The sequence below is a fragment of the Polyodon spathula genome, chromosome 36, assembly GCF_017654505.1.
Source record: "Polyodon spathula isolate WHYD16114869_AA chromosome 36, ASM1765450v1, whole genome shotgun sequence".
Taxonomy (NCBI): domain Eukaryota; kingdom Metazoa; phylum Chordata; class Actinopteri; order Acipenseriformes; family Polyodontidae; genus Polyodon; species Polyodon spathula.
The window spans coordinates 4996414-5023913 of record NC_054569.1 but is presented as its reverse complement, the minus strand read 5'-3'; the positions used below and the strand labels follow the sequence as shown (position 1 = coordinate 5023913).

Sequence of the window (27500 nt, the reverse complement as noted above, 5' to 3'; positions counted from 1 at the left end):
ACATCTGCCACCATGCAAATGCACTTCCTGTCACTGTACTGTTACATGCAGAAGCTGTATTCAAATCATTATTCTCAGTGGCTAAAAGGCAATAACAGCGTAGGCTTAGAAACAATAAAACAATGTTTTTAAAGACATCCCCTCCTTGACAGCTTCCTGTCCTCCTGCAGGAAGTGTCTCTTTACCTCAACAATACCTGAGCTTCGAAGGTCCATATTTTAAAGTGCTCTGGTTTGCAGCATCGCAGGTCAGCCCACTCTGTGATGCTTTTTGTTCTGTTAGCAAACAGCCGCTGACTTGTCCAATCCCAACACAAACAATGGGCAGCCGTTCAGCGAGGCAGCTTCTGAGAACCAACTCCTTTGAGAAAAGTGTGTGAGCAAGGCTGGTGCTGTTGAGACACAGGAAGTGGCTTCAAAGGGCTTCATGGGAATGCACACAGTATGAGGAGGCGCACGGAGCAAAGGGATACTGCGGCTGTCTCGTCTTGCTCACAGTCTCTCTCAAGTCTCTCATTCTCACTTCCTGTACCCCTACATAAAGGTGACCCCCAAAGTGCTTTACATACAGAAAAAACCCCAATAATAAACAGTAAGAAAAGAGAACCGTTATTAAAAACAGAATCAACAGTAAGACTCAGAATAAAACTTAAACACGTTATGGAGAAGCTACATTAAAAAGGGATGTTTTTAATCGACATTTGAAGATTGCAATTGAAGGTGAATCTCTGATAAAAGGGGGTAAGGAGTTCCAGAGTGTGGGAGCATTAAAACAGAAAGCAGCCTCTCCCATCCTCTTACCACTCACCCTCGGAATATACTGGAGGCCAGCATCTGCAGATCTCAGAGTGAGTTTGGGCTGATGTCACTTAGATATTGTGAAGATAGTCCATTCAGTGCTTTAAAAACTAGTAATACAATTTTAAAAGCAATTCTGTAATGCACAGGAAGCCTTTGCAATGATGCCAACACAGGCGTAACGCGAGCCCTTTACTTGGTTCTAGGTAGCATTCTAGCAGCAGCATTTTGCACTAGCTGTATGTGTGATAAAGCATGACTTGTAAGTCCAGAGAATAAAGCGTTACAGTAGTCTAACCGAGACAAAATAAAAGCATGTCCTAATTTCTCTTGCATCATCCAAGGATAAGAATGAGCTAACTTTTGCAATGTTTCTTAAAGGATAGAAGGACACTCTAGTAATGTATTTTATATGTGGTTCAAAGTAAAGCAGAATCAAAAATAACCCTCAGATTTTTCACTTCAGATTTTACATTTGATTTTAGCATACCTAGATCAATATTTGTTGAATCCAGCTGTTGATTAGAGCCTAAAAGTAAGACTTCAGTCTCATAGGAATTTAACTGTAAGAGATTCTGAGACATCCAGCTTCTAATATCAGCTAGGCATTTGAAAAGGGCATTAATAGCTGTTGTGTCACCTGGTTTAACAGATATATAAATCTGTGTGTCACCTGCACAGCTGTGGAAATTCACCCCATGTTTACGAATAACCTCCCCGAGTGGCAGCATGCATAAAGAAAACAACATGGGAGCAAGAATGGAGCCCCGCAGAACACCACATGTAATATTAACTAGTCCTGATGCAGATTCTCCTAAGGCAACAAAATACTGTCTGTTCATTAAACAGGATATGAACCAGTTCAGGACACGACCAGAAAGGCCCACCCATCCTCTACGACGATTAATTAAAATCTTGTGATCCTCAGTATCAAAAGCAGCACTCGGATCTAAAAGGATCAGTACAGATAAACACTTAGAATCTGTACTTACACGCAGATCATTTACCACTTTGACAAGTGCAGTCTCAGTGCTATGGTTAGCGTAAATCCTGATTGAACTTTCCCCAAAATGTTATTATTTCCAAGGAAGCTATTAATTGGTTCAAAAACGACTTTTCAAGTACCTTTGCTAGAAAAGGAAGGTTTGAAATTGGTCTAAAATTATTTAGAACTGAACTATCCAGATTCGATTTCTTAAGTAAAGGTTTCACTAAGGCGGTTTTTAAAGAAGGAAACCTTCCTGACGACAAATAGCAATAAACTATATCGAGGATATAAATAAAGTAAACGGGCTGCATTCACCTGGTTTAAGGAGCTCTGTCCCTCGTAGTCTTTGTAAAACAAAAGCAAACGCCTCCTCGCTTGGCTTCCTTCCACAAACAAACTTGATGCATGAAATGCACTCGTTTCACGCAGAGACACGCCCCCGCCGGATCGCATTATCTGGCCAGCGGCTGCGCGGCGCCCTCTGCTGTTTACAACTGGTAGTGAACTTTAGCGGACAGAGAAGGCTTTAGCTTTCATTTCCTATCCAATGCTGCCCTCGTGTGGACATTTAGTAGAACGGCTGTCAAGTAGTTGAAATGATTAAGTAATTTTGCTTCATAAAGTCGAATAAAACATGTTGAATAATGTCACGTTAGCAGATTGAGTTTTCCATCTATTTTAATACAACAGTCGTTGTGAATGTTGGTTATATTTGTATAAAATTCTGATTATTGCAATTACGTTGACAGACAGCACGATGGATAAAAGAGTCGTTCGTATGTACCGATTTAAGTCGAAGGAAATAAAAGTGAACAGTAACTTCTCCACTAAATATCAGGGATGGGAATAATATTCTCGCTGTGTAGAAGTGAGAGCTTCTTATTATTAAGCGTTTAATAATGTGCTCCTCTTTTTTCGGTTGCGCTGGCAGTGCCTCTGTGATTTTTCGTGGCTTGCTACGGCCTTGCTGTAGTAAGGGGTGGTTCCTGAATTTAACACAGGGGTCTGGTTCACTAGCCCTGCATACATGCCAGTATTGGTAGACAGGGTTCAGAGCTGAGCAATGGAGTTCAATATGAAATTAAATGCCTTGTATTTTATATGCATTGTCACAGAATCTTTGAGGCAATGTGAAAGGTAAACTCAGCAGGGGGCGAGCTGCTGGTCTATTTCAACATCCTTGCAGCCCTTCAGCTCCACTGGTGAAGAATTCAAATACTGGGGCGCATTTGAGAGCAGGTTAATCCGAGTCATTTCAAAGGACTGCTGAGCTGTCCAGTTTTAAAAACGAAATGTTGGTTTCCTACAACCAGCAGTTCTACTAAATGACCACAAGATAGCAGCATGAGACCATTTCACAAGCGCAGCGGTGTCTGAAATGCGCTCCGAGTTTAGGAATGGAGGAGAAGCGGGCGCTGCGGTTCCTCCACTCCGCGTCCCGGGTACCGTTTGTTCTCCTTTTATTTCTGTATTTTCTCATTTGATCTCTTCTAAAACTACAAGCCATTCAAGCTGTGTCTTTATTTTTATTATTTCTTATATATTAATAGGTGATATTGTATTTGCTATAATGTTGTGCTGTTCTCTCCTACGTGTTTTATTATTTCTTATATATTAATAGGTGATTTTTGTATTTGCTATAATGTTGTACTGTTCTCTCCTACGTGTTTTATTTCATTACATTTTGATAAAATATGCCATCAGTGAACTTGTTAGTCGTGCATGACACATTGTAACTATTGTATTTCCACCCTGTATTTTTTATAAATTCATATATTAAAATATATATTTCCGTGCTTTACATTTGTTTTTTGTAGGTTTTCACACATCCTTTTCATCTTTATTATCTCAGGTTTTTCCAAATGTGTTTCAAACTATGTGGTGAGAATATCTCCCTCTCTCCCCCTCTCTCTCTCTTCCTCTCTGCCCTTCATAAATTAAAGCATTCATTTTCCACTGTTGATACTCTGTTATTTCTGGTCATCTGAGATGGCGTCCTGATGCAGAAGCAAAGGAGCCGCACACACGAGGGTTTGCACATAATGTCTGCGTGTCTCAGTGAAACCAAGCCCTTCCTCTATGAAAACATTACACAGCTCAATATTTCTATTTATTAATTGGTTACTTCATATAATCAATTTTTTCTTCTCATTTGATATGACATGGTGTTTGTTCTGTATATTCTGTATATTTATTTCTACTGCAGTTTCTGCTTGGATCATTACTGTGCTGTGATTAATTGATACAAAGAGGTTTTTTTTTTTTTTAAACCAGACTCACAACACAACGGTACAGCATGACTGGTGTTCTCTGATTAAGAGATTTAAAATAATAATTGATAAATGAACACTAGAGTTGTCGTTGAAGCCTTGTGTTTTGTACTTTTTTTCTCGTCTGTTTGTTTGAATCTGTCAAAGATACCATAGAAGTGAGGTAGCTATTTGCAGCTCTCTGGCTGGCTCTATTGCTAGAACAATGGACTGTGATTCCTGGGGTAGGTGGTTCAAGTCCTACATAAGATATATGTATTTTTGACCTCATTCTCAAAAATATTGTTAAATTGAGACTGATTGTGAGCTTGGTTTTGAATCCAGTTCGTCACAACTCTCTCAAGCTGGTCTTTATGTATCTCCAAGTCTACAACATGTAATAATGCACTGAGCAGGAAACAGTAAGGAGGCTGGATAGCTCACCTGCACAGGAGGATGAAGAGGGGGCTTGGGCCCCTGGCTGTGGGGGAGTGGAAGACAGGTGTGCTGGTACTGGAGGAAGGTAAAGGCTGCTGGAGAAAGTGCTGTTGTCTGTGTGCACACCTGGCCTCTTGTTTCTCCCCTTGTTATGTAGTTCATTTAAATAAATAAATGTATAAATTTTTTAAACTACATAACAAGGGGAAAAGAGGGGGCAGGTGTGCACAAAGACAACAGCACTTTCACCCCTGTCTTCCACTCCCCCCACAGCCAGGGGCCCAAGCATCTGTGGAAACACAACCAACATCATTAATTACAACCACTGTCACTTACCTCAAAAAACTCTTCTAGGGCCCAGATTTGAACCACCATCTTCAGAGAAAAGAGGCTGTGGAATTAGCCCCCCTGCACCACCAGCTCCCACAGGAATGTAAGGGTCCACACTATAGATAAGGTCAATTAACAAATCCTTTGAAATGCAACAAATTGCTGGATTTGAACCCAGTACATGTCACTTGCATGGAGGAGCCTGCTTTTATATTGCCTTGTATAAGAAATTAACCAACTCTTTGAAAATAAATAATGAACTCACCTGGATTTGAATCCAGTTTCCCCCAAAGAGAATAGCACAGCATGCCAGGGAATGAGCCCACTGCACCACCTGCCTACCTTGCCAGAGAGCACACTGCTGGAGGAGAGAATCCTGGCTCTGGTTGCACAGTTGCAGAGTTTCATGTAACTCGAGAGGAGAGGGATTATGACACACACCTATTACACAGCAGGGCTCTGAGGTAAATACCAGGGTCTGCGCTTGGAGTTAGAAGACAGTGTGGTTAAATGGTTAAAGTCCAGGGCTTGTAACCAGAAAGTCACCAGATCATCTTTCACTAATTGACTCACTGTGTGACCCTGAGCAAGTCACTTAATCTCATTGTGCTCTATCCTGCGGATGAGATGTTAAATCAATGCCCTATTGTAAGTGACCCTGCATATAATGCAAGTTCACACCCTACCCTGGTAAAGTGCTTTGTGATGGTGGTCCGCTGTGAAGGGTGCTACATATAAATAAATATTGCTACATAGTAACTGTGTGGCTTCCATAGAAAAACATGTGATCTATATCGTGTCCCTCTACAGTTCGCAGGAAATAAAACAAAAAAGATGTTCTCACACATTTTGTTTATCGATGTTTAGTTTTGGAGAGAAAGTGATGTGTTGTGTAGCAATTACGAGGGGAAGGAGTTTTGAGATTCATAAGATTAAATAAAAAATGTATAAATTGTTCATGCAAAACGCATCGGAGGTAATTTTCAAATCGATTACAATTGTGTGTTTTGTAAAAAATAAACAATGTCGTATTTAGTTGATACAAAGATATGTTTTAATGATATGCAGCATTACACACAGACAGGTCGGTAAACACGTCAGATTCGGTGATCTGCTTCACTTTTCACAAACGTATCACACGGACACGATGTTATATATATATATATATATATATATATATATATATATATATATATATATAGATAGAGTAGAGAGAGAGAGAGAGAGATATATTCTCTTAACCCAATTACACCCGCGCCATTGTATCGAAGCGAGACAGAGCTTTAAAGGCTGTGGGACTGGCGGACACAATGTCCAATCAGAAACCACACCTACAGGCTGCGTTAAAACTCGCAGCCAATGTGAATCCTGGATGGGCGGGTTTAAACCACGTCTTTCAACATTGTTACTGCAGAAGAAAGCGACGGAGCTGCAGCTGTGAGTGACGTTGGGGTTTAGAGTTGAGGGGATCGCTGACATTTTATACAGTGAGGCGTTGCGGTGTAAGCAGAGGCGGAGGGCTCTGTTAGAAAGCCGTTCCGGTCTGAAGCACGGTAAAGGGTACACTGTGCTTTCGGTATTTACACAGCGGGGCCAGCGCGCACTTATCCAGTCCTGACCGCAGTGTTGCGAGAGGCTCCGCGCTGCTCATTCAAATGTGCATGTAGTTCCAAAACAGAGAGTGCTTGGAAAGAGGCTGGAGCGCATTGCAGCGAGCACTGCATGGGACTCCTAATGCTATTCCGAGACATCTTCTTCATATCTGCATGCTAGCGGTACAGTGTTATTGTGATCATGTGTTTTTATGTTATAGTGGTAGCGGTACAGTGTTATTGTGATCATGTGTTTTTATGTTATAGTGGTAGAGGTACAGTGTTATTTACAGGATCACATGTTTGTTACACTGCAATCAGGATTAAATTAGTACAGATTTGCAGGATTTTCTAGTCTGCATTTTAGTCCACTTGATCCTTTCTGTGTCGTTTTGAAAGTCTTTTTTGTCAGAAATGCTTTACCTTTATTTACACTGAAAGGAAAGCAAGTACCAACAAATAAGAATTGTATGAGGAATGTAGTGATCAAACCTGTGTGCCTGTGTGTAGAATGCAGGATCAAAGATGGAATCTGTCCACATTAAAGAGGAAGACACTGAACTGGACGCTGTCCACATTAAAGAGGAAGACACTGAACTGGACGCTGTCCACATTAAAGAGGAAGACATTGAACTGGACGCTGTCCCCATTAAAGAGGAAGCAAACAGCATTGCCGAGGACGTCAGTGACCTGGGACCCATCCACGTCATCGAGGAGAGTCCCAGGCTGGCATGGGGGCACATTAAAGAGGAGCGCACCAGTGACTCAGATACTCACAATGCAGCCGAGTTGGGGCTCAGTGTGGAAAAGCCTCAGATCCCGGGATCGGAGCAGGTGCACATGCAGGGAGGCGGAATCGAGAGCGTTCACACAAGGGAGAATCACAGCAACCCTAACCAGGGCTTCGAAAGACACATGACTTCCACTGGGAGCACATCAGGTAAGTGGAAGTGTCCTGTAGGTCTTTACTCTCGGGCCACTGTGTCACACGAGCTGTTGCTAATGGGGCTGCTTTGTCAAGCAGTCAGGTGTTGATGTTTAGTTAAAATTCCATCTTAACCCTCTCTCTCTCTCTCTCTGCCCCCCTCTCTCTCGCGCTCTCTGTCCCTCTCTCTCTCTCTGCCCCCCTCTCTCTCGCGCTCTCTGTCCCTCTCTCTCTCTCTGCCCCCCTCTCTCTCTCGGAGACTCTCTCTCTCTCTCTCTCCCCCCTCTCTCTCTCTCTCTGCCCCCCTCTCTCTCGCTCTCTCTCTCCCCCTCTCTCTCTCTCTGCCCCCCTCTCTCTCGCGCTCTCTGTCCCTCTCTCTCTCTCTCTGCCCCCCTCTCTCTCGCGCTCTCTGTCCCTCTCTCTCTCTCGCGCTCTCTGTCCCTCTCTCTCTCTCGCGCTCTCTGTCCCTCTCTCTCTCTCTCTGCCCCCCTCTCTCTCGCGCTCTGCCCCCCCCTCTCTCTCGCGCTCTCTCTCTCTAGATGAGGAGCCCCATCCTTCCTGTTGGAAATCCAGCTCCGGTGCTCAGTACCTTCAGAGGCATGGAAACAAGGAAGAGCATCAGTGCACCGAGTGTGGAAAGAGTTTCAGCCAGACAGAGCGCCCCACCCCACACAGAGAGGACACAGGGGACCCCCCTTACCACTGCCCTGAGTGTGGAGACAGCTTCATCCAGCTGGGAAACCTCCGATCACACCAGCGCATCCACAAGGTGGAGATGCAGCTCCGCTGCCCTGCCTGCAGGAAGACTGCTCGGGGTTCAGGACACCTTGGGATCCAGCAGCAGCCCACGCAGCGGGAGACTCCGTACAGCTGCCCGGAGTGCGGGGAGAGCTTCAGTGCAGCTGGGGCCCTCAAACTGCATCGCCGCATTCACACCGGAGAGAAGCTGTGTCTGTGCAGCCTGTGTGGGAAGAGCTTCAGCCGCCTGCAGCACCTGCGCAACCACCAGCGCATTCACACAGGGGAGACCCCGTACCGCTGCCCTGCCTGTGGGAAAAGCTTCAACCAGTCCGGGGCTCTGAGGAGGCACCAGCGCATTCACACAGGGGAGACGCCCTATCACTGCACGGAGTGCGGCAGGAGCTTCATTCACGGAGGAGCCCTGAACATGCACCAGCGCCGAGCCCATGCTGGCAAGACCCCCTATCACTGCCCTGAGTGTGGAGAGGGCTTCAGCTACTCCTACCAGCTCAACGGGCACGCCTGCACTGTGGGGCATGGATAACCACAGCCCACAACGTGCACAGCGACGCTCTGAAGCGAGCACTGCTGTCTGGGTGTGATTTCTATCATTTACATGCATTGGGGGGGGTTGGGGTTTTGTAACTGAACTGTATCCCGTTAACGGGATATATATATATTCACCTTTTTAAATCAGGTATTGTTTTTGATTAACGTATTGTATTTGTAATAATGAATAAAAATGATTGTTTCTTTGATCAGAAATGTGGTGCATTTCTTTTTTTCTTAACAAAATCCGTAACAGATGAGCTTTATAAGACTAGATATTGTAGCAGGTGTTCCCTCTTCCAGAGAAACTCCAGAGAGGCCCCATACCTGAAGAATTTAGAACAGCTGCAGTCTTCTTGTTATGAGGACTGGCAGGAACACCCTTCCAATCCTGAGTCCTGCAATACAAACAGGACACCGTAGCTTTGCAGGGCAATGCAACTAATCCCTACATATGAGATCAGGGACAGACCAAGCAAAAAGAGTATGGAATGGTTCCCAAGCTGTCATTCACAGTGGGAGGAGGAAGACAAATGGGTAAAACCTGATACAATGAGGTCATAAACAGTCACAAAATAACACTGCTGTTGATTCACAATTGTTTTTATTAGTTGTATAAATCACCCCTCCCCCAACACATTTTCAATCTAACAGAGTGTTAGAATAAGAACTGAAAGTAAATGTTCTGGTTCTAGCACAACACTGATTCCTCTGTGAATCATGTATTCTAAACAGGACAGCAGAATGTATTAATGAGCAGATTTCTGAAATGGGGGGCTCATCAGTCTTCAGTGCAAACAGAACCCAATTAGGTGTTACTGTACATTGTCCAAGCTCAGCTGTTTGCTCTTCCTGGTGTGACTTTTGTGATGCTTTTTAAGGGAGCCAGAATGCCTGAATCTCTTGTCACACACAATACAAGGAAAGGGTTTCTCTCCAGTGTGAATTCTCTTGTGCACTTTCAAGATCTTGGCTTGTCTGAAACTCTTCCCACAATCCGCACATGGATAAAGATTCTCTCCTGTGTGGATCTGCCGATGCGCTGCTAGAGTTCGAGGCTCTTTGAAGCTCTTCCCACAGACAGCACAGCGATAGGGGGCCTCGCCTGTGTGAACCCGCTGGTGTCTCTTGAGGTTCTGCCCCTGACTGAAGCGCTTCCCACACACAGTGCAGTGATACGGGGTCTCCTGTGTGTGAGTGCGCTGGTGGATGTCCAGGCTTCTTACATACCTGAAGCTCTTCCCACAAACAGTGCACAGATAGGGGGTCTCTCCTGTGTGAGTGCGCTGGTGTGTGGCGAGTGCAGTGGAGTCACGGAAACCTTTCCCACAGTCCGCACAGAGGAACAGAGCCTCTCCAGTGTGAACTCTCTGGTGTTTGATAAGAGCTCCCGATGCAGCAAAGCTCTTCCCACAGTCACAGCACTGATGAGGATTGTCTCCTGCATGAATCTGTTGGTGGGTTTGAAGCTGTCCGACCTCACTGAAAGTCTTCAAGCAGGAAGTACACTTATAGCGGTCATTTCTGATGTGAATTTGTTCATGTCTTTTCAGGTCCCTAGACTCTCTGAAAGTCTTCCCACAAATCATGCACTTATGGATGGTCTCTCTTTTGTGAATTTTCATGTGTGAATCCAAAGCTCCTAAATCTTCAAAGCTTTGTTCACAGTCCATACAGTCATAGGGGCCCGTGTGACTTTTCTGGTGTTTTTTAAAACTCTGGGAGAACTTGAAACTTTTCCCACATTCTGAACATTTATAAGGGGTCTCTGCGGAGTGAGTGCGCTGGTGGGATTTCAGGTTCCCTAGAGTTTTAAACTTTTTCTCACAAACATCGCAGTGATAGGGGGTCTCGTTGGTGTGGATTCTCTGGTGTACTATGAGATTTTTAAGGAGCCCAAAGCTCTTCCCACAATCAGTACAGGGATATGGTCTCTCACCTGTGTGAACTTGCTGGTGTCTTTTCAGGTGCACTGACTGGCTGAAACTCTTCCCACAGACAGTACAGTGATACGGAGTCTCTCCTGTGTGTGTGCGCTTGTGCAGAGTATAAGATTTAGAGTACCTGAAGCTCTTCCCACATTCAGAGCAGTGATATGGTCTCTCTCCAGTATGAAGTACCAGGTGACTTTTCAAGTGTGAGGACTGGGTGAAGCTCTTCCCACAGGCAGTGCAGACAAAGGGGTTGCCACCGGTGTGAATCCTGTTGTGGTTTATAAGGGCTGTGAGGTTTTTGAAATTCTTCCCACAGTCGGTACAGTGGTTTTGTGATTTCTGGGTTTCACTCAGACTGCCCTCTCTTGCAGGAGCCCCTGCTCTACACTGCTGTAAATGTGTGCTGCTGTTAACTTGCCCTCTTCCTAGCTCCTCTTCTGGGTGCGCCGTCTTGAGATGGTTCTGAAAGTGCTGCTTCCCAGTAAAAGAGACCTCACAGTGACAGCATGTGTGTTTGTGATTACGATCCGCTTCAGAAGAGTGACAGAGAACAAACAGAAAGTTACACATCCAGAAATGACTCTCAGAATCCTGCGTTTTGTAAGCAGTAACTAAACAAATGAATGAATGAATAAATAAATAAATGAATTACAGAAATGGTGCTGCGAGCCATATTATATACCATCAGGCAAAATGCTTTAAAAAGCAAGACGTCCCAGGAGTACAGAGGCACCCCAAATATTACCCATTTCATACCATGCAAGATAACTGGGAGGGGTGTGTGCTCATCACACTCACAGAAATGAGTTTGTGCAGTGATGCAGAATAACTGGGAGGGGTGTGTGCTCATCACACTCACAGAAATGAGTTTGTGCTGATGCACAGAAATGAGTTTGTGCAGTGATGCAGAATAACTGGGAGGGGTGTGTGCTCATCACACTCACAGAAATGAGTTTGTGCAGTGATGCAGAATAACTGGGAGGGGTGTGTGTTCATCACACTCACAGAAATGAGTTTGTGCAGTGATGCAGAATAACTGGGAGGGGTGTGTGTTCATCACACTCACAGAAATGAGTTTGTGCAGTGATGCAGAATAACTGGGAGGGGTGTGTGTTCATCACACTCACAGAAATGAGTTTGTGCAGTGATGCAGAATAACTGGGAGGGGTGTGTGCTCATCACACTCACAGAAATGAGTTTGTGCAGTGATGCAGAATAACTGGGAGGGGTGTGTGTTCATCACACTCACAGAAATGAGTTTGTGCAGTGATGATGTGAGGACGGCTATGTCACATACAGCAGATAGTCAACACCTGCCTTGGTTGCAGAAACCCATTTTTAAAATTTAAAGAAGGAAATCCTACTTGCATTGGTAGTAAAAGGATCACAATATCAAGTATACCAAGAAATGAAGTGAACAAAGTGGAATGAAACAAGCTTTATGCAATCACTAAAGCAATGCAGGGTCAAGTCTATTCTGAGCATGCACATTTTGTTTGGTGTCTTGTAAGATTTACTGTATTACACTTGATCCCTGAAATGGAAGTGCTAGCATGAGACAATGATCAGATGAAAGCCACATTATCCCTCCCTGTCTTTCCTGCTCATGAATTCTGTTTGTACTTACATGTTCCACTGGTGCTGGAGGAGGAGGGTGCTGTTTTCTCTTCAGGTGTGCTAGTATTGGTTTCTTTAGAGACCTCTGGTTTAATATGGACAATTCCCAGTTCAGACACATCCTCTGCATAGTCAGCGTCCTCCTGTTCCCTGACTGGCAGCGATCTCAGTTCAGAGAGCTCCTGTTTAACACGGGCAGACTCCGCTTCAGGGAGCTCCTCTTTATTGTGTCTGGAGCTGCGCCGAAGGCACTGCGCATTACTTTTAACTGAGGTCTGCTTTCTCACTTTTTTATAAGTCACTGATTTCATTTTACAAGATGATTTCTCTTCCACACCTGTATGAAACAAAAAACAATCAAGTTGTTTATCTGACCTCAACTGGCTCACACAACAATTTAAAAGCATCCCTATGAGGGCAACGCAAAATATAATAACACAGGAAGATCTGTAAAACAAGTCTCTCAGAAGCTTAACATTTATAAAGACATGAAAACACATCAGCACACAGAACAATGTCCTTATCGGAACAGCATTTTAACATTGCAATTCTAGCGCAGTGTTTCACTTCTCGTTTGAACTCGTGTTGGCTTGTGGTGGTATCTGTGTGATGGCGGGTGCTGTGGTGTATCGTGCTGAATACTGAGAGCGTGTTATACAGTCTTATTTACACGTTAAACGGGAACTCGCTCTGTAATAACGCTTTGAATAGCAGGCAGTTCAATGAATAGGGCTTTTGTAACGTGCTCTCACCCGGCTAGCCCAAGTATAACCAACCTTAACGGTGATGTAATGTACTGAAATAAGAATGAATCGCTTTTGGCCGCACTTTTAGTACAATCACAAGCTGAGTAAAACCCTTTCTGAGAGTAGCGCGCTAGGTCTGCGTTATTATTTTGAATGCAACACTTTTCTTTTTATTAATATACACGATTATAATCCTCACGTTTCGCCCCCTGTCTAAACGCAAGTTGGATGTGACGGTATTAAAACCGAAACCCTGTTGCACCCCCCTGTGCGTGCGTTCACCGGGTTTCATCCTGCGCAGGCGCGGAATGAACACAACGCTGTTACTCACGAAACAGCCCGGCTTTCACTCGCTTTCAGGAGACGCCGAGAGGCTGTCTGATTCACATTATTAAATGCACTATAAATCTGTCTCGGATTTCGGAAGTAACCATGAATCGGGAGCCGCTCTTACCGTCTCTAAAACGCAACCCCGTCACCCCGCGATCCGCGCAGAGACTGGGGCGCCTCTCCTCTGACGCGCCAGATCCAGACGCGCGTCGCTGCACCGTGACGTCGCTCTAATGAAACCAGAGACATTCTGTTGCGCCTACATTTGATTTTAATGTTATGCGCTGATAATATATTCATCGTGAGAAGATATCATCTGAGACTATGACAGCTCTGACATTGACCGCTCTGCTGTCTTTTAGTCCATTTCTTGATGTTATTTTGAGTATTGCATACATAAATGCAAATGGATAACAGCTAAACCAAATGTAAATGTTCTTTCTGATCATAAAATAAGCGCTCCTTGTTTAACAATGTGTAAGGACCGAGGTCAGAGCACGGACATACATCTAGAATAATAGCAGTGTGTATTTATCGGTTTATTTTAATAAAACGACCCTTTATACATTGCGTTTAAATTGTAAAACCGAATAACATAAAGAAAACATGTATTTGGCTCATTTTCTCAGAGTTTCAGATTTTTAAAACACATGAAGTCTGTGTCGCTGTTGCCCCCGGTCCCCTGATGAAATATATACCTGGTGCATGATGACGTCGCGTAATGGTGAAGAATGGTCAAATATAAAGAATAACTTCTCCATTATTTGTATTTTTTTAGCTTGCAATGTAGGTAGAATAGTTAGAATAAATGCAGTGTAAAAAATCTATCAATCAATCTTTATTTGATAGAGCGCCTTTCATAGTGGAACACCATCACAACAAGAAGAGAATCCATAATACTTTAACTACAGAGAAATGCATCATACATGAGATACAAAATGAAAAATTTTGTAGACTGCAAGCGTCCCAGCTGATTGTGTTGTGATGAGCTCAGTGGAGTTCCTGTGCTCTGTGCAAGCGTCCCAGCTGATTGTGTTGTGATGAGCTCAGTGGAGTTCCTGTGCTCTGTGCAAGCGTCCCAGCTGATTGTGTTGTGATGAGCTCAGTGGAGTTCCTGTGCTCTGTGCAAGCGTCCCAGGCATGCATGAGAGAGAGAGAAGCTGGCAGGACCCCTCATACAGAGGCAGTGCTGTCTAATTGAATGCTGTCAATGTTCACAGTGTTACTGTTCCAGCCTCACGTTATTGATGTTGCTGGCCGCCCTGATCGCCGACTTCATGGCTGTCTCAATCCAGGCATGTGGAAGTGCAGTGTGCTCTCCAGCAAAGTGGATTCTCCCTTCGTTCTTGAACAGATCGGAGGAATAGTCATTCAGCTGATAGGGGGTGAATATGGCAAAAGCACCTAGACTATATGGATCTAAGCTCCACTTCTTCACCACTCCTGCTCCGTCCCAGAGAGAGCGAATCTCTCCTCCGTGAATCTTGATGAGATCTTCAAGAGCCACCTCCATACACTCCTGATCACTGAGTCCCAGGAACAGGGCAGAGTCGTCTGAGGCAGTGTATGAGGCAAGAACCACACCCCCGTCTGTGCCCTGGAAGCTGTGACTGGGGTAATAGATGAACCTGGATGGAAGATCAGTGATCGACTTCCCTCCAAAGATCCCTTCTTTCTCCCAGAACTTCTGTCGAAAGCTCAGGAAGATCTTGGTCGAGCTGGAGTAGTGAACCGAGCGAAGAGCTTCCATCTTCCTGGCTGACAAGGGGGGTGAGAAGTCTATAAACAGAGATGCTTTCGCGGTGGCAGTGAGGAGCAGATAATCAGCGCTGACGTTCATGACTGAGGAATCCTTGTTGCTCTGATAAAACACGGTGACATCCTTTCTGCTCTGCTGTATCCTGACAGCTCTGGAGTCCAGGAGAACAACGGCACTGAGAGCATCATAAAATGCTCTCGGAAGGTTATCAAAACCATTACTGATTTCATAGTACCTGAAACAGAGAGGAGGCAATTTAGTAGCTGAAACGTTTTGGGGACTTGGCGCAGAGCAGGTAATGCAGTTGCCTTTCTCGCCTACAAGTTCAAATCTGGCTCAGGTCTCAAAGGGTGCTTTTACAACATCACAAAACTGACCCACGTTTCACCGCAACCGGGAGTGAGACTTCTGCAGCCTTACTAGAAGATGAGAAAATATAAACATAGCTATAAACAAATAAGACCGGAAGCACATTATTACACAGATGGCTGGTTTCAAACACCCTGGTTAGCACCATAACTAAGACATCATTAGGAGGGAGTCACTCAGATAAAGTATAACTAAGACTCATTAGGAGGGCGTCACTCAGATAAAGTATAACTAAGACTCATTAGGAGGGAGTCACTCAGATAAAGTATAACTAAGACTCATTAGGAGGGAGTCACTCAGATAAAGTATAACTAAGACTCATTAGGAGGGAGTCACTCAGATAAAGTATAACTAAGACTCATAGGAGGGAGTAGCAGCTCAGCAGGGTCCTGTTCTATTTGTACCCTACTGCTCATGAGAATCTTACCTGGTATTATCATTGATGTCATATTCGATTCTCAGACTCTCAGTGAAGGCGGTGAAAAAGAAACCGTTCTCATCGAGAATATCTCCAATCATACGCACAGCCCCTTCACTCAGGTTACCCTCTTTAACTAAATATTCCTGCAAGAAACAAGACAGAATTAACTTAACTGCACCGCACTCACATTAATAAAGCCAGCTCATCAGTTGCATTGCACAAGGATTGTAGTCTCAGTTAAGACTTCTGTCTTCTCATCCAGCCTGTGTGATGCACTACCACTGTGTCTTCTCATCCTGAAGGTGTGGTGAGATGAACAGTTCTAGGAGTGTTTGTGGAGTCTGGCTCTTTCTGTGCAGGGATTGAGACACATGCACTCCAGTGTGCGCCCCCAGCCTGTGCTGTTAGCAATGCAGGGTCCATGCACTCCAGTGTGCGTCCCCAGCCTGTGCTGTTGGCAATGCAGGGTCCATGCACTCCAGTGTGCGCCCCCAGCCTGTGCTGTTAGCAATGCAGGTTCCATGCACTCCAGTGTGCGCCCCCAGCCTGTGCTGTTAGCAATGCAGGGTCCATGCACTCCAGTGTGCGCCCCCAGCCTGTGCTGTTAGCAATGCAGGGTCCATGCACTCCAGTGTGCGCCCCCAGCCTGTGCTGTTAGCAATGCAGGGTCCATGCACTCCAGTGTGCGCCCCCAGCCTGTGCTGTTAGCAATGCAGGGTCCATGCACTCCAGTGTGCGCCCCCAGCCTGTGCTGTTAGCAATGCAGGGTCCATGCACTCCAGTGTGCGCCCCCAGCCTGTGCTGTTAGCAATGCAGGGTCCATGCACTCCAGTGTGCGCCCCCAGCCTGTGCTGTTAGCAATGCAGGGTCCATGCACTCCAGTGTGCGCCCCCAGCCTGTGCTGTTAGCAATGCAGGGTCCATGCACTCCAGTGTGCGCCCCCAGCCTGTGCTGTTAGCAATGCAGGGTCCATGCACTCCAGTGTGCGCCCCCAGCCTGTGCTGTTAGCAATGCAGGGTCCATGCACTCCAGTGTACGCCCCCAGCCTGTGCTGTTAGCAATGCAGGGTCCATGCACTCCAGTGTGCGCCCCCAGCCTGTGCTGTTAGCAATGCAGGGTCCATGCACTCCAGTGTGCGTCCCCAGCCTGTGCTGTTAGCAGTGCAGGGTCCATGCACTCCAGTGTGCGTCCCCAGCCTGTGCTGTTAGCAATGCAGGGTCCATGCACTCCAGTGTGCGTCCCCAGCCTGTGCTGTTAGCAATGCAGGGTCCATGCACTCCAGTGTGGTTATCAAGCCTTTGTTTTGTTTGGCACAGCTTCATATTGACACATGCAATGCGAATGTATTCACCTTCACAGAGTAGGAGTCGTATTTCTCCATCACCGCGCTGCAATTGTATCCACTCTTCTTCAGATCATCTATAACCTGCCGGATAATTATTTCAGAGATCAGAGCCCAGCAGAAAGTGCTGCATGTGTTTGAGGAGTGGGGGTTTGTGCTGACTTTACTTCTGTATCGTCAAGATCATCACAGCATAAGCAACCTGCAACAATTTCACATCTCTGATCCAAAATCAAATGCCCCAACTCTGATCCAAAATCAAATGCAAAAATAACAAGAACTAATTGAATGTCACTGATATCCCTGCTGTAAAAATATCCCTGTTGGAATACACAAAGAAAAAAAGTTTTAACAGAAAACGTGCACATGATTTTATATTGTTTCCTGTTCATAACCGTAGCACTACCATCTTCTTACTACTAACTTAATTCATAATATTCTCGATCTTCACCCTCTACCTGTCTACAGTAATGCAACAGAACCCCATCCTAACTCAATGAAGGGGTCTCTCGGAAACCCCCCTGCATCTCTAACAGACTCATTGAACCCCATCCTAACTCAATGAAGGGGTCTCTTGGAAGCCCTGCCGTACCTTTGAGAGAGACTCGTTGAAGAGGCTCCCTGCTGATTTCCCTCGTTCCCAGGCTCTCACAGGGTACCTCAGTACATCTGGATTCTCCTCCACGGTGTAGGCTCTCTTGTGGACCCCGTTCACCTGGTACCAGGTGTTCATGTTGTCCTCAATGAAGGGGTTCAGTGTTAAGCCCATTCTTTCAGCGAAGGTCAGGACAAGCCTAAAAAAATGTGTCAGTGTTTATTACCAATCTTTCTCAGACCTTGAAACACAGCGATGTAGGCAATACAGTTTCCCTGATTACAGTAAAAAGAGTTTCCCATTCACCACAGTGCCTGACCTGTGAAAACTGGGTATCCTCATTGCTCCCAGTTCAGCATACCAGCCCCCACTCTCATTCCTGTGGGTGTGCACACGTCCACCAATACGCTGGCTCGCTTCAATCAATATGACCTGTAAACATCAAGCAGCATTCAGCATCATTCTTTTACAGTTAGGCATCAAGTCCCATTGGGGTCACAGTTTATCAGTCCTGATGTGTTCCTATTGAGAGTAACGGAAAACCACTTGCAATACGAAGGTCTACAGCTCTGCTAAACTGCCTTTCTTTAGCTGAGATGGGAGGACACTTCCACTGACAGTATTAAACTCTCTGATACTGTACCTCGCTCACACTCACACTACAGCACTATAGTCGCTGTACCTCGCTCACACTGATACTACAGCACTATAGTCGCTGTACCTCATGTCCAGCCTCCTCCAGTAGTTTTGCTGCAGTCAATCCAGAGATTCCTGCTCCCACGATGATGATGCGCTTTGGAGAAGACGTCTTCTCCAGACCGTTCTGAGCGATTTTCAGTAACTGCAGATAGTCGGGATCAGTAAAGCATTTATCCAGGGCATCATGATCATGTGCCTTTGTTTCCAGTGATGCCAGCATGAAGCCCAGACATAACACTGTGAATGAAGGAAGTGAAACTTCACACAATTACACCATTCCAGACTGCTGTGCTTTCGTTTGGTGAGTGCAGCTAAAACACAGAGACGGATAATATCTTGTTACTCTCCTTCAGCTGAAGAAGGGGTCAGACTCCCTGGTTATTTTAATGGATCCAGTTTGTTACACTCTGTTCAGCTTGATGGTGCTCACAATATATTAGTGTTGTTATTTTTACTTGTGTCAGCATTTACTTTTTTAAACAGTGGTCCAGATATGTGCAAACTGTGAGTGTGATACAGACTGGCCCCCTATATCTTCAGAAGCACATAAACTAAACAATGGTAACACTAACTGGATACATACTGACAGACACACACACCCCCCCCCCCCCCTCCCCCTAGCCCCAGAATACCTGCTCCTCTCAATACCTGCCAAATAATGTTAGTAGCAAGCTTCATGACAATGGGATAAGCGGTTTTCTGATTAGATGGAGATATTTGTGCATTGTGCCATGTGTATGCATGACCGTCTCACTGTGTCTCATAATGAACTTTGATACATCATAAAAAAAGAAAAACAACTATAAAAAAAACCCAGTAAAACAGACTTCCTTTAAATAAGTCTGAAGTTGCAGCGTGGTGAAGAGGAAACATAATTTGCATGAATGTTTCCATTGCTTTCATTGTCCCTTCACATAAATACCTGCAGGTGTTTAGAACTAGAAGGGCAATGAATGAATCCACCCCCTGTGACTTCCCATGATGTAACAATGGAAATTATTCCAGAATCAACTGGAAATACCTGAGTAGAGCATCTAAAGTATCTGAGTAGAGCATCCATAGAATCTGAGCAGAGCGTCTATAGAATCTGAACATTATCCATAGAATCTGAGCAGAGCGTATATAGAATCTGAGCATTATCCATAGAATCTGAGCAGAGCGTCTACAGAATCTGAGCATTATCCATAGAATCTGAGCAGAGCGTCTACAGAATCTGAGCATTATCTATAGAATCTGAGCAGAGCGTCTATAGAATCTGAGCATTATCTATAGAATCTGAGCAGAGCGTCTATAGAATCTGAGCATTATCTATAGAATCTGAGCAGAGCGTCTACAGAATCTGAGCATTATCCATAGAATCTGAGCAGAGCGTCTACAGAATCTGAGCATTATCTATAGAATCTGAGCAGAGCGTCTATAGAATCTGAGCATTATCTATAGAATCTGAGCAGAGCGTCTATAGAATCTGAGCATTATCTATAGAATCTGAGCAGAGCGTCTATAGAATCTGAGCATTATCTATAGAATCTGAGCAGAGCGTCTACAGAATCTGAGCATTATCCATAGAATCTGAGCAGAGCGTCTATAGAATCTGAGCATTATCTATAGAATCTGAGCAGAGCGTCTACAGAATCTGAGCATTATCTATAGAATCTGAGCAGAGCGTCTATAGAATCTGAGCAGAGCGTCTACAGAATCTGAGCATTATCTATAGAATCTGAGCAGAGCGTCTATAGAATCTGAGCATTATCTATAGAATCTGAGCAGAGCGTCTATAGAATCTGAGCATTATCTATAGAATCTGAGCAGAGCGTCTACAGAATCTGAGCATTATCTATAGAATCTGAGCAGAGCGTCTATAGAATCTGAGCATTATCTATAGAATCTGAGCAGAGCGTCTATAGAATCTGAGCATTATCTATAGAATCTGAGCAGAGCGTCTACAGAATCTGAGCATTATCTATAGAATCTGAGCAGAGCGTCTACAGAATCTGAGCATTATCTATAGAATCTGAGCAGAGCGTCTATAGAATCTGAGCAGAGCGTCTACAGAATCTGAGCATTATCTATAGAATCTGAGCAGAGCGTCTACAGAATCTGAGCACCAGAGCGTCTATCTGAGCATATCCATAGAATCTGAGCAGAGCGTCTATAGAAGCTGAGCATTATCTATAGAATCTGATTACAGCATCTAAAGTATCTGAATGTCTTGTAGGTTTTCGGGTGGCAGTATAGAAAAGTGTCAAAAAGCGACCGCTGCTACTGTCGTTACTTGCTGCCTGTCAATACAGCGACTATAATGTGTTAAAAGTATATTTATATATGATCTGGAACAGACTCCACGCCCTTAAGGAATAAAGCCCGTTTCTCTTCTCGTAGCGAATAAATTCTGCGAGTATATTCCATATACGTGCGTCATTTATTAAGGAGATACGTCTTGGAGTCTGTTACATATAATGCGTTTCAAAAGCATTTAAATGACACTATTCAGAAATACACTGACACTAATAATAATAATAATAATAATAATAATAATAATAATAATAATAATAATAATAATAATAATAATAATGTGTATCAGAGCTGCAATAAATACCCACAGCACAATTTGCTTCCAGTCAGTTCCATCGTGATTTCAGGATGCTATCCGTGTCAACAGGTTAACATCAAATGTCCGCACTTGCAATATGAGCGCTTTATATATCAGTGAGGGACCGGCGAGGAAACGATCAGCTGAAACTGAAACTTTCCAGCAAAGCCGAGAATCCGAAACCATTCATCTGATGCAGTTCACTGGAGAGCGAGGCGCAGCAAGATCCGCGTGAGAGTGACTCGCATCAATCCTGCTCTTCCTCCGCGACCGTCCCTGTCTGGTCAATATAACCGTGCATCAGCGCGTCTGATTGCTATCAACACAAACATAGAGCAGCGGCCTTTACCGACCAGGAATGAACGGCGTGTTGTAAAGAGAATGAGTCTAAAATGATTTCAGTATTGGAGTTCACATATGAGGCTCCGCTAGCATTAAACCTTTAAACGTTATAGTTAGCAGCAATCTACAGACGAAAGCAGAACTCAGGAAAGCACGGTAGTGAGTTATTATGGCATCATTGCTATCATAAGCAATGGGAAATCCCAGCCAGAGTCAGTGGAATTCCCTTAAACTGCAGAGCCTGTCAATACCAGTCTTGTAGTATAGTAGAGGACTCTTTCACAGAATACACAGAGACGCTGTTTTTCCTATAGCAGTATGGGGTATATTTCAATGACAAAAACAATTAAAAAAAGAACCCTCTTTCACATTGGTTCTTGATAGAAAGCACGCGGTGTAGAATAGCTGTGTGTGTGGGTGTGTGCATGCGTGTGTGTGCGTGCGTACGTGTTTGTGTGTGTGGGCTGTGACAATGAACACTGGGAGTACAGGATTGGCTATATTAGGACATGCAACTTCCTAAAAATCGAACGGACATGTGAATACAATTTAACAAGGGAAGTCCCTCCAGAACCTACAAGATTCCAGTGGAATTTCCATCTAAGCAGCATCTATAAGCAAGGCTGCCATTGTCTGCCAGCCAGGTTAGTGCAGGTGAAGCACACAGAAGCTGCTCTGAGGACACAGACACTCTTATTATTGCATTGTTAAAACAAGCAGAGCCATTCCCTGCGGATCTAATCACCCGGCGCCAGCAAGGGGTTCAGACGGACAGGAAGCCCCACAGCCTGTCCTCCTCTCCATGTTCAGCAGCTTCGTTTGCTATTGAAATGCAAATAGATAGTGAGCAAGTACAGGACAGCAAGCAGCCCCACTTCAGTCTACAATGAAAGATGCAGTTTTGGGGGTGTGCACTAAAACAGACATTTTCTTTCATCAAGCAGAAAAAAGGTACATTGCAGAAATGAATATTGGATCTAGATATTTTGCAGCAGATTGCCTTGGAACAGAGATCAAACAGTTTGAAGGATAACATTTGAGGCCCTTTACCAGAGATTAGGGACCTCATATTGACCAATCAGGTTAAAGGAAATCTCCAATCCATTTTCTAGTACATATTTATTTCACACATCTATCAAACAAATCATAGCATGGGGAAAAAAAAAAGAAATCTTTTCATTTGTTTGCATTAAAATATTTTTGTTCCATATATTACCCAAAGGAAGACAGCATTACATATTAAAAGTATATCTGAAATTGCAAATCCTCTGTACTTTAATGGCAGTATGAGCCCAGGGTGTGGCTCTGAGTGGCAGCTCCTCATCACACAAGGCTGGATGGGAGTTTCACTTCTATCACTTTCTATTTGAGTTCAGTATTAATGACAATTCCTGCTCTTCAGTTCCATGAATATCAGTTTCACAGATTTCATTGTCAATCACCTGCGTTTCTGTTGCTTTTTTCTATGACTTCTGACAACCACAATGAAGTAATAATTCAACACGAACATACACAATAAATATAGGATCTGTCAAGCAAAGGCCCTGCAAGCACTTTACAAATACTGTGAAACGTGAATGAAACGCCTCCGCCGTTTATTACAGTATTTGGCTCGTATTGGAGACCGGAGATTATATCAGATCACTGGCTTCACATGCTTCATGCGGTCATTGAGAAGCCGCGAACACACACACACACACGCACACACACACACACACACACACACAGACACACGCACACACACACACACACACAGACACACACACACACACACACACACACACACACACACACACACACACACACACACACACACACACACACACACACACACACACACACACACACACACACACACACACACACACACACACACACACACACACACACACACACACACACACACACACACACACACACACACACACAGCACACACACACACACACACACACACACACACACACACACACACACACACACACACACACACACACACACACACACACACACACACACACACACACACACACACGCACACACACACACACACACACACACACACACACACACACACACTGACACACACACGCACACACTGACACACACACGCACACAGCCTTGTAGCTACAACGGAACTCAATTTAAACATTCCAGCAACTTTGTTAAAAGGCTGTGTGTCAGAGGGAACTAAAACAGTTTTGTTTTATAACAAAATGACATTGTATCGTACACTCTCAAGTATAAAGAGAAAGTAAGCAGTCTTTTTATATGCCCTGGTTAACAAGGATACAGCACGCAAAACGCTGGAACAAGCAGAAGAACAAATTTGTATTTAAAAATAGAATTAGATCTACCATTAATAACAATAATAATAATAATAATAATAATAATAATAATAATAATAATAACACAAACTTCTAAAATGTTTTTAAAACTGAACAATAAAAGCAAAAAGTATCATTATCAAAAATAATTTATTGTTTAATCTCAAATTTGTACATTGCTAATACAAGACAACACATTCAAATACACCAAGAGGGTTGTATCTGGCCTGCCTTCAATTCCGTTAACACACACGCTTTACATGCAGGCCTGCCTTCAATTCCGTTAACACACACGCTTTACATGCAGGCCTGCCTTCAATTCCGTTAACACACACGCTTTACATGCAGGCCTGCCTTCAATTCCGTTAACACACACACTTTACATGCAGGCCTGCCTTCAATTCCGTTAACACACACGCTTTACATGCAGGCCTGCCTTCAATTCCGTTTTCTATTGATATTATTATGTATGAATCTCGAGTCACAGTCATTCTTATGATTTGTTTTTGTTTTTGGTGTGTTCATTTCTATTTCTACTATCGTTAACCGAATCAATTATTTCTTGTTTGTATCTGTTTCAGTTAAGGACTAGAACACTGCTTATCTCTCAATGAATGAAACAGAACAGAATATGGTGCTATTGCCTTTCCTATAAATTCCTATATTTCCATGTATCCTAGCACAGGGCTATAGAGTTTCACTCCCTGCTTGGCTGATGGCAGCTGTTTCAAAGGGTTTACTTTGCATGCAGTTTCTGGTGCTTCAGAAGAGTGCTGGTCTCTTTAAAAGACTTTCCACAGGTGTTACAATAAAAGGGCTTCTCTCCTGTGTGGGTTCTGTGGTGTACTTTCAGGCTTCCAATCTGAGAGAAGCTCTTCCCACACACAGTACAGAGGTACGGTGTTACTCCTGTGTGAACTCGCTGGTGCTTTTTAAGTCCTCCTATGTCCATGAAAGTCTTCCCACATTCGTTACAATGATAGGGTTTCTCTCCTGTGTGAACCTGAGCATGTCTTCCAAGGGTAATTCTGTTGGCGAAACACTTCCCACATTCACCGCAGCGAAAAGGGCTCTCCGTGCCACGAATACATTTGTGTCTTTTCAGGAAATTTAAAAGCGCAAAGCTCTTCCCACATTCTTTACAGGGGTGGGGAGAGCCTCCTTTGTGAATTTTCTGGTGTGTTTTGAGTTTGCCCAGCTCAGTGAAGCTCCTGTTGCATTCATTGCAGCGGAAGGAGTTCTTGTTCTGGTGCAGGCGCTGGTGTGTTTTAAGGTGGCCAAGCTGTTTGAAGCGGTCTCCGCAGAGCGGGCAGTGATGGGGAGTTGCCACTGAATGGCTGCGCTGGTGACAGGTGAGGTACTGTTTCCTACTGAAGCCCTTCCCACACGTAGCACAGAGGTGCAAAGCCTGCTCAGAAGTGTCCACACGCCCTGAATCAGGTCACAGAGGTGCAAAGCCTGCTCTCTTCTTCAGAAGTGGCTCAGGGACACTGGACTGGAATCAGGCTTTCGTTTATCAGCTGTGCAGACGGGGGTCAGGTCTTCTTCCTGCTCATGTGTAGTTACAGGTCACACTGTTATCAGTGATCATTGTAGTTACAGGTCACACTGTCATCAGTGCGTTGTACAGGTCACACTGTTATCAGGCTCTTGTAGTTCAGGTCACACTGTTATCCTGAGCGTTGTAGTTACAGGGTTATCAGTGTTCGTTGTAGTTACAGGTCACACTGTTATCAGTTACAGGTCACACTGTTATCAGTGTTCATTGTAGTTACAGGTCACACTGTTATCAGTGCTCGTTGTAGTTACAGGTCACACTGTTATCAGTGCTCGTTGTAGTTACAGGTCACACTGTTATCAGTGCTCGTTGTAGTTACAGGTCACACTGTTATCGGTGCTCGTTGTAGTTACAGGTCACACTGTTATCGGTGCTCGTTGTAGTTACAGGTCACACTGTTATCGGTGCTCGTTGTAGTTACAGGTCACACTGTTATCGGTGCTCGTTGTAGTTACAGGTCACACTGTTATCGGTGCTCGTTGTAGTTACAGGTCACACTGTTATCGGTGCTCGTTGTAGTTACAGGTCACACTGCTATCGGTGCTCGTTGTAGTTACAGGTCACACTGTTATCGGTGCTCGTTGTAGTTACAGGTCACACTGCTATCCGTGCTCGTTGTAGTTACAGGTCACACTGTTATCAGTGCTCGTTGTAGTTACAGGTCACACTGTTATCGGTGCTCGTTGTAGTTACAGGTCACACTGTTATCGGTGCTCGTTGTAGTTACAGGTCACACTGTTATCGGTGCTCGTTGTAGTTACAGGTCACACTGTTATCAGGTTGTAGTTACAGGTCACACTGTTATCAGTGCTCGTTGTAGTTACAGGTCACACTGTTATCAGTGCTCGTTGTAGTTACAGGTCACACTGTTATCGGTGCTATCACAGGTCACACTGCTATCGTTTGTAGTTACAGGTCACACTGTTATCAGTGCTCGTTGTAGTTACAGGTCACACTGTTATCGGTGCTCGTTGTAGTTACAGGTCACACTGTTATCGGTGCTCGTTGTAGTTACAGGTCACACTGTTATCAGTGCTCGTTGTAGTTACAGGTCACACTGTTATCGGTGCTCGTTGTAGTTACAGGTCACACTGTTATCGGTGCTCGTTGTAGTTACAGGTCACACTGTTATCAGTGCTCGTTGTAGTTACAGGTCACACTGTTATCTGCGTTGTAGTTACAGGTCACACTGTTATCAGTTACAGGTCACACTGTTATCGTGCTCGTTGTAGTTACAGGTCACACTGTTATCGGTGCTCGTTGTAGTTACAGGTCACACTGTTATCGGTGCTCGTTGTAGTTACAGGTCACACTGTTATCGGTGCTCGTTGTAGTTACAGGTCACACTGTTATCGTGCTCGTTGTAGTTACAGGTCACACTGTTATCGGTGCTCGTTGTAGTTACAGGTCACACTGTTATCGGTGCTCGTTGTAGTTACAGGTCACACTGTTATCGGTGCTCGTTGTAGTTACAGGTCACACTGTTATCGGTGCTCGTTGTAGTTACAGGTCACACTGTTATCGGTGCTCGTTGTAGTTACAGGTCACACTGTTATCGGTGCTCGTTGTAGTTACAGGTCACACTGTTATCGGTGCTCGTTGTAGTTACAGGTCACACTGTTATCGGTGCTCGTTGTAGTTACAGGTCACACTGTTATCGGTGCTCGTTGTAGTTACAGGTCACACTGTTATCAGTGCTCGTTGTAGTTACAGGTCACACTGTTATCGTGCTCGTTGTAGTTACAGGTCACACTGTTATCGGTGCTCGTTGTAGTTACAGGTCACACTGTTATCCGTGCTCGTTGTAGTTACAGGTCACACTGTTATCCGTGCTCGTTGTAGTTACAGGTCACACTGCTATCCGTGCTCGTTGTAGTTACAGGTCACACTGTTATCGGTGCTCGTTGTAGTTACAGGTCACACTGTTATCAGTGCTCGTTGTAGTTACAGGTCACACTGTTATCGGTGCTCGTTGTAGTTACAGGTCACACTGTTATCCGTGCTCGTTGTAGTTACAGGTCACACTGTTATCGGTGCTCGTTGTAGTTACAGGTCACACTGTTATCGGTGCTCGTTGTAGTTACAGGTCACACTGTTATCAGTGCTCGTTGTAGTTACAGGTCACACTGTTATCGGTGCTCGTTGTAGTTACAGGTCACACTGTTATCGGTGCTCGTTGTAGTTACAGGTCACACTGTTATCGGTGTTCGTTGTAGTTACAGGTCACACTGTTATCAGTGTTTGTTGTACTTACAGGTCACACT

General features: G+C 44.5%; 4 protein-coding genes across 9 annotated transcripts in view; 1 reads left to right on the top strand and 3 right to left on the bottom strand.

Moving 5' to 3' along the window:
* Nucleotides 1-6152: 6152 nt before the first annotated feature.
* LOC121304000 (zinc finger protein 420-like) lies at nt 6153-9121 on the top strand. Of its 5 annotated transcripts, XM_041234921.1 has the most exons (4): nt 6153-6577; nt 6905-6934; nt 6971-7334; nt 7859-9121. In XM_041234921.1, exons 1-4 carry the CDS (start codon nt 6569-6571, stop codon nt 8602-8604), a joined length of 1149 nt encoding a protein of 382 aa, XP_041090855.1. In that variant the 5' UTR covers nt 6153-6568; the 3' UTR covers nt 8605-9121. The 5 variants fall into 5 exon arrangements, with proteins under 5 accessions (XP_041090855.1, XP_041090852.1, XP_041090854.1 ...); XM_041234918.1 differs by having other exon boundaries at nt 6153-6355; nt 6905-7334; XM_041234920.1 differs by having other exon boundaries at nt 6153-6362; nt 6905-7334.
* A 102-nt stretch (nt 9122-9223) lies between these two features.
* On the bottom strand, nt 9224-13432 carry LOC121303995 (zinc finger protein 883-like). The gene is made up of 3 exons (XM_041234909.1): nt 13361-13432; nt 12171-12497; nt 9224-11073 (listed from the first exon to the last, which is right to left on the bottom strand). Exons 2-3 carry the CDS (start codon nt 12469-12471, stop codon nt 9425-9427), a joined length of 1950 nt encoding a protein of 649 aa, XP_041090843.1. The 5' UTR covers nt 12472-12497; nt 13361-13432; the 3' UTR covers nt 9224-9424.
* Nucleotides 13433-14084: 652 nt separating this feature from the next.
* On the bottom strand, nt 14085-21485 carry il4i1 (interleukin 4 induced 1). 2 transcript variants are annotated; one of them, XM_041234910.1, is made up of 7 exons: nt 21022-21485; nt 18444-18658; nt 18042-18154; nt 17720-17921; nt 17137-17211; nt 15792-15928; nt 14085-15230 (listed from the first exon to the last, which is right to left on the bottom strand). In XM_041234910.1, exons 1-7 carry the CDS (start codon nt 21047-21049, stop codon nt 14459-14461), a joined length of 1542 nt encoding a protein of 513 aa, XP_041090844.1. In that variant the 5' UTR covers nt 21050-21485; the 3' UTR covers nt 14085-14458. The 2 variants fall into 2 exon arrangements, with proteins under 2 accessions (XP_041090844.1, XP_041090845.1); XM_041234911.1 differs by lacking the exon at nt 17137-17211 and having other exon boundaries at nt 21022-21484.
* A 5962-nt stretch (nt 21486-27447) lies between these two features.
* The window catches only part of LOC121304003, a 1749-nt gene continuing 1696 nt past the window's right edge, over nt 27448-27500 (bottom strand). Inside the window, exon 2 of the mRNA XM_041234925.1 lies at nt 27448-27500. This exon is cut by the window's right edge and continues 572 nt beyond it. Within this exon, the coding sequence (XP_041090859.1) occupies nt 27471-27500 (30 nt within the window). The 3' untranslated portion in view covers nt 27448-27470.